General features: G+C 35.5%; 1 protein-coding gene across 1 annotated transcript; it reads right to left on the bottom strand.

Moving 5' to 3' along the window:
• Window positions 1-1,220: 1,220 nt before the first annotated feature.
• Window positions 1,221-4,672, bottom strand: LOC119643883 (the record flags this gene model as incomplete). The annotated part of the gene is made up of 6 exons (XM_038043383.1): window positions 1,221-1,495; window positions 1,848-2,146; window positions 2,217-2,615; window positions 2,682-2,881; window positions 4,467-4,579; window positions 4,625-4,672. Coding segments are annotated over 6 exons (1,334 nt in total), but the record flags the coding sequence as incomplete, so codon positions are not given.
• Between the last annotated feature and the right edge of the window lie 47 nt (window positions 4,673-4,719).

Below are 4,719 nucleotides of genomic sequence, written 5' to 3'. Positions count from 1 at the left end.
ATAAGGAAAAGAAGAGTTTTCTTGCCTGTGCATTAGATTAAAGTTCTTTCAAGCCTTTCTTTGTTATGCAGTTTCTTTAAAAGTTATCGCAACCCCACACTGAAAACTCCCTGCATATATTGTTGTTGCCGTGCTAATTAGTTATATAAAATATGAAACTACTTCTGTAATTTTCTCCGTCGCAAAAAGCGAGAAACGAAAGCATGCAGTGTTGTTGTTATTGTTCCTATTGCTTGTAAAGCAGCGCAGTTACATTTATTAACACTAGCGAGAGGATCCGCTTGCAAAATGGATAAATAATTGAGGTTATTTTTAAAGTTAAATATATAGAGTATTTTGCAATGATGATGTCATCCAGTAGATTCCCCTTCTATGCTTAGTAAATCCTAATTTAATTCATTTAATTAATCGGTTAGGAGGCATCCTAAACAGATAAGCTCGAATGTTACATTGATAAGCTCGAATTACATTGTTGCCATTATGAACTAGGTCCTAAACAACGTAGCTATATAATTCTTGTATGATCTTAAGTTTAGTAAAGTACTTAAATTTTACTAATCAATAAATCCCTTCAGTCAAGAGCGAAAGCCGTTTCATCTTCTCATCCCTTCCTTAAGCTTCGGGTGTTGAGTTTTCGTATGATGGTATAAGCACACAGTTTGACCTCGTAGCCAGACAGTTAGCAACCGAGTCATAGAACGGTCTAAGAGTAAGGATAATCCGGATTACTCAAGACTGTTCTTGCTTTTCTATTTACCCTTGACAAAGAATATTATAACGGGTTTAGGCTGAATTTCGAGAATAAATTTGAATAGCTTGCAAAACTTATGCAAGCTTTCTAGACGATAGAAAACCTTCAAAACGGAAGTCAAGGAATGTATCGTCAGAACGTTCTGCTTCGTGAAGAAAGCTTGATAGCGATAATTTGGAATAAGTTTCTGCTTCCTCCAGATGTGTTAGTGTTATTCCGCCAACAATGACAATCGCTTGAACGAAATAGCAAATGATTTTGATCCGATGTGTATACAAGATTCAAACAAATATGTACGGTTGCCTTTAACTTTACAATACGCTGGCTAATCTCTTGGAGCTTTTTTAAAAATTATTCTCTTACAATTTCACGCATATACGCATACATGTATTATTCATGGTTAAGGTCAAGAATGTTTTCTTTTTATTATATGAGAGTTTTCCAAAAAAGGGAAGAGTATTTTTTCATTTTAATTCAAGACTGGCGGACAACTGCCGGTAAATTTGTTGCCTTTTTCAAGTTCTTTGATGAATGCTTGTTCGCAATGGCAATTGCCTTGTAACTTGTTCCACTTCCAGTGGATTTCTTTTAGAAAATTTTCAACATTCTGGGGACGCTCAAGGATATTTTTGTCAACGGTTAGATTGCTTTCTTTGATTATTTTCCACCTCTTCATGCTGCGTATGATGTCGCCGCAAAACGTAGTAGGAGGCGGTAAGCAGACAAGAGAGGCGCCAGTCGATTCTGCAAAGATATAGTAATAATGAAAATGATATTAAATCCCTTTTATCTGCACAAACCCATATCTCTGACATGGGTCTTAGCACTGATAAGTAACATAATACTAAACTAGATATATATTTTTATAAGTTACTTATCCAGAATTTAGCAACGAACATGAAATCGACTATATCTATCGATTAAAAAAAAAATTCGTTGCTCTTTTCAAGATTTATACGAATTAAAATTTTTGGATATAACTTGAATTGATTTATGTTATTAACGAGTGCTAAGACATTTCCTTGGTCAAGAGTTTCCCTTTTTGGTAAATGGGCGAAATTTACAAAACATCGAAGACTCTTTCGAGTGCGCTTACTTCCATGACGGATTTTAATCACTCTAGGATCTTCACGATGCGCCAATGCATACATTTGCAATATTTTCGCCATTTTTCGATCTGCGTCCTTTTCAGAAAATAATGTTTGATACTTTTGCGCACATAGATTGTACATATCAAGGCCTGCGTATGGTATTTGTGTAGCGAATTTCGAACCTTCAAAATGTTTTTTGGCACTAGATATCTGATGAATTCGTTGCCGATTCCCTTCTTGAGAGTGATCGTTGCACTGCTTATAACTTAAGCTGGCTAAAAGTTGTTCGACTTTAGAAAGAGTTCTAAAAAATCCGTATATGAGAAAAGAAATTGAATGTAAACTTTTATTTTCCCAATCGGTCTTTAACTTACGTTTTGTTCTTTAGCGAGTAGACGCCAGGTATGGCATAAGTACGTATCAAATGATGCAGCTTGAAGGCTACACAGTGTAATAAATCCTCCCCGGCCCAAGTGGACAAACGCGTTAAACGAGCGTGATCGTGAACATTTTGACGCGACCACCATCCGCGATATATTGCCTGAATTTTTTGAGCTGCACGGAAATAATGTTCTTCGATATGTTGCTGTATAAGCTTTTCCAGTTTACGAAAGTACAAACGTTGACAATAAAAGCGACGCCATTCAGTTTGAATAATAATGGCCGCACGTATTTGTTTGGCTATAAAGATTCGTACTAACCAACCGCGTACGAAACGCTGTATGCAACGGGCGGCTTTGAACTCTAAATAATCCTTTATTAATAATTCCGTTCTAAATTCCATAAAGAGAAATTCAGTTTCCGATTTTTAAGCGTTTTTATCAAGCCAATAATTTTACCGTGAAAGTTTTCCATCACATTCCGAATTGTGACACGATTGTGCTCTCGGCATGGTTCCACCATGTGAACACTGTTCTATGTCCGGTATGCTCCCCTCCATACATTCTCTAAAATCTCTCATTGTGTCTGCTGCTGAATAGCAGAAGTCTCGCAATGAGGAATAGGAATTTAAACGCGATCTTTGTTTTTTCCTATACATCTTTACCAAGAGAGTTTAAAACGATATTAAAATAAAATTTTTGAGTATAGCTATAACACGTAGTGAATATATTTAAAGCAAAAAATATAACAACTAAAAATCTCAACAGTTATAAAATAATGAAACAGAAATGTGACAACTCTTGCATGGCTACTTGTTCTTACCCTTTTTTTTTTTTTTAATTAACAATAACCTTTGAGTCAAGTTGTATTTTCAGCAAGTAACCAGATTCAAAGCAAGCGGGCTCTTACTGGGAGGGAAGTTTCGACTCGATGCAGCATTGTACAACCACTAGCTATATTTATAGACGTTGTTTAAGCTCACAAAGATACGTGAAAATTGAGATATAAAACTCTAGCTTGATATGCCTTCCCTGACATTCTAATTTGAAAAGAACGAACGTGAAAAAAACCACCAAGGACTAAGTTAACTTATATATGTAATTACATTAAAGCCAGAAAATGCCCCCCAAAGATTTTTTAGACGCTCAGCTCTCATACACGTCCACACGATTCTATTATGCGATTCAGTCCATTTTCGTTAGAGCTTATCATTACGACAAAGCAGGTCTGCGTACTAAATTTCCTTAATACATTCCAAAAATTGCAGAAAATACACAGACAGACATCAGAAGGGCAGATGAACAGACTGGCTTAAATCGATTCAGAAAAGGATTCTAAATCTACCGGCCTCAAAAAAAGCAGATCGCCCGTAAATACTTCTTGTTATTAAATACCTATCCACAAATTTAGCAAACCATTGCCCCACAAGCGGTATGAGGTATAAAGATCTCTCGAAATAATATTGTAGTTTCCGTAGTACTAATTAACATATTGTAGTCTCTGTTTAACCCGCGGTGCAATGCACTGGATGCGCCAGTGATCCGCATAAGAAAATTTCTATATCTTGGATTCCATAACTAATTACCTGATTAATGGGGTAAGCAGAACTGTGGATAAAAGACACAAAGAAAATATGACAGCTACACCATCTTAGGCGTTTCCACCGATTTCCAACTTGTTCGGCCTTCGAATAGGATTTAAATGTACCTGTCACGTTCGCCGTGTTGCCGTTTTAAGAGTAGTGAACTTAGTCTTACTATGTTTAAAGACATGTGACATGTAAAACCATTGTAACAATACCGTTAAATACGTTACATCACCCTACAATTATCCATAGACTGACTTTTCGGAATGAGAGTTTTTATATGAGAAGTAATCGAAGAATTGTTTCAATCCGAAACATTTTATGTATATGTATGTGAATAGTGGGGATTTCGTGACGTAATTCGTTCAACAATTTTAATGCATTTCTTGTGACTAAAATGCATCAAGAAAATAGCTTCAATTTGTACCACTCGAAAAAGCCTTAGAGCGTCAGGTGAGCAAATTTTTTCAATTTTCAAATTGTGTGATAAAAAAAAATCCAAATTTTATGCTAATCATGAAAACACAATCATAAAAAACGATATAAGTCGTTTTATGCTTCTAAGTCACATAAAAATACGTGCATATCGTACAAATACCTAAGTAATTGACAAACAAAAAAATTGCTGTCTGCGCCTTTTTCTGTGTGCTTAACTAACGGTTGTAAAAGAGATACTTTTATATGAAAATTTACCGTTTTCCGCTTGCGAAATATTTATTATATGCTTTCTCTCGTTGTATTCGGCCAAAGCAATTTGCTCTAAGTAGTGAGCTAAAAAGTAAAAAAAAAAAGAGAAAATTAATGACAAATTTTTACGAGCTACCAATACTTGGCGCTGCTGCTGCTGCTGCTGCTCACTAGATCCTGCTTATATTGAATTACAATAAAATTTCCCCCTAATAAAAATTGAA

Source organism: Glossina fuscipes, unplaced genomic scaffold (assembly GCF_014805625.2).
Source record: "Glossina fuscipes isolate IAEA_lab_2018 unplaced genomic scaffold, Yale_Gfus_2 66804, whole genome shotgun sequence".
Lineage (NCBI taxonomy): Eukaryota > Metazoa > Arthropoda > Insecta > Diptera > Glossinidae > Glossina > Glossina fuscipes.
Note: the sequence above shows the minus strand (reverse complement) of the source record. Positions and strands in the feature narration are given on the sequence as shown.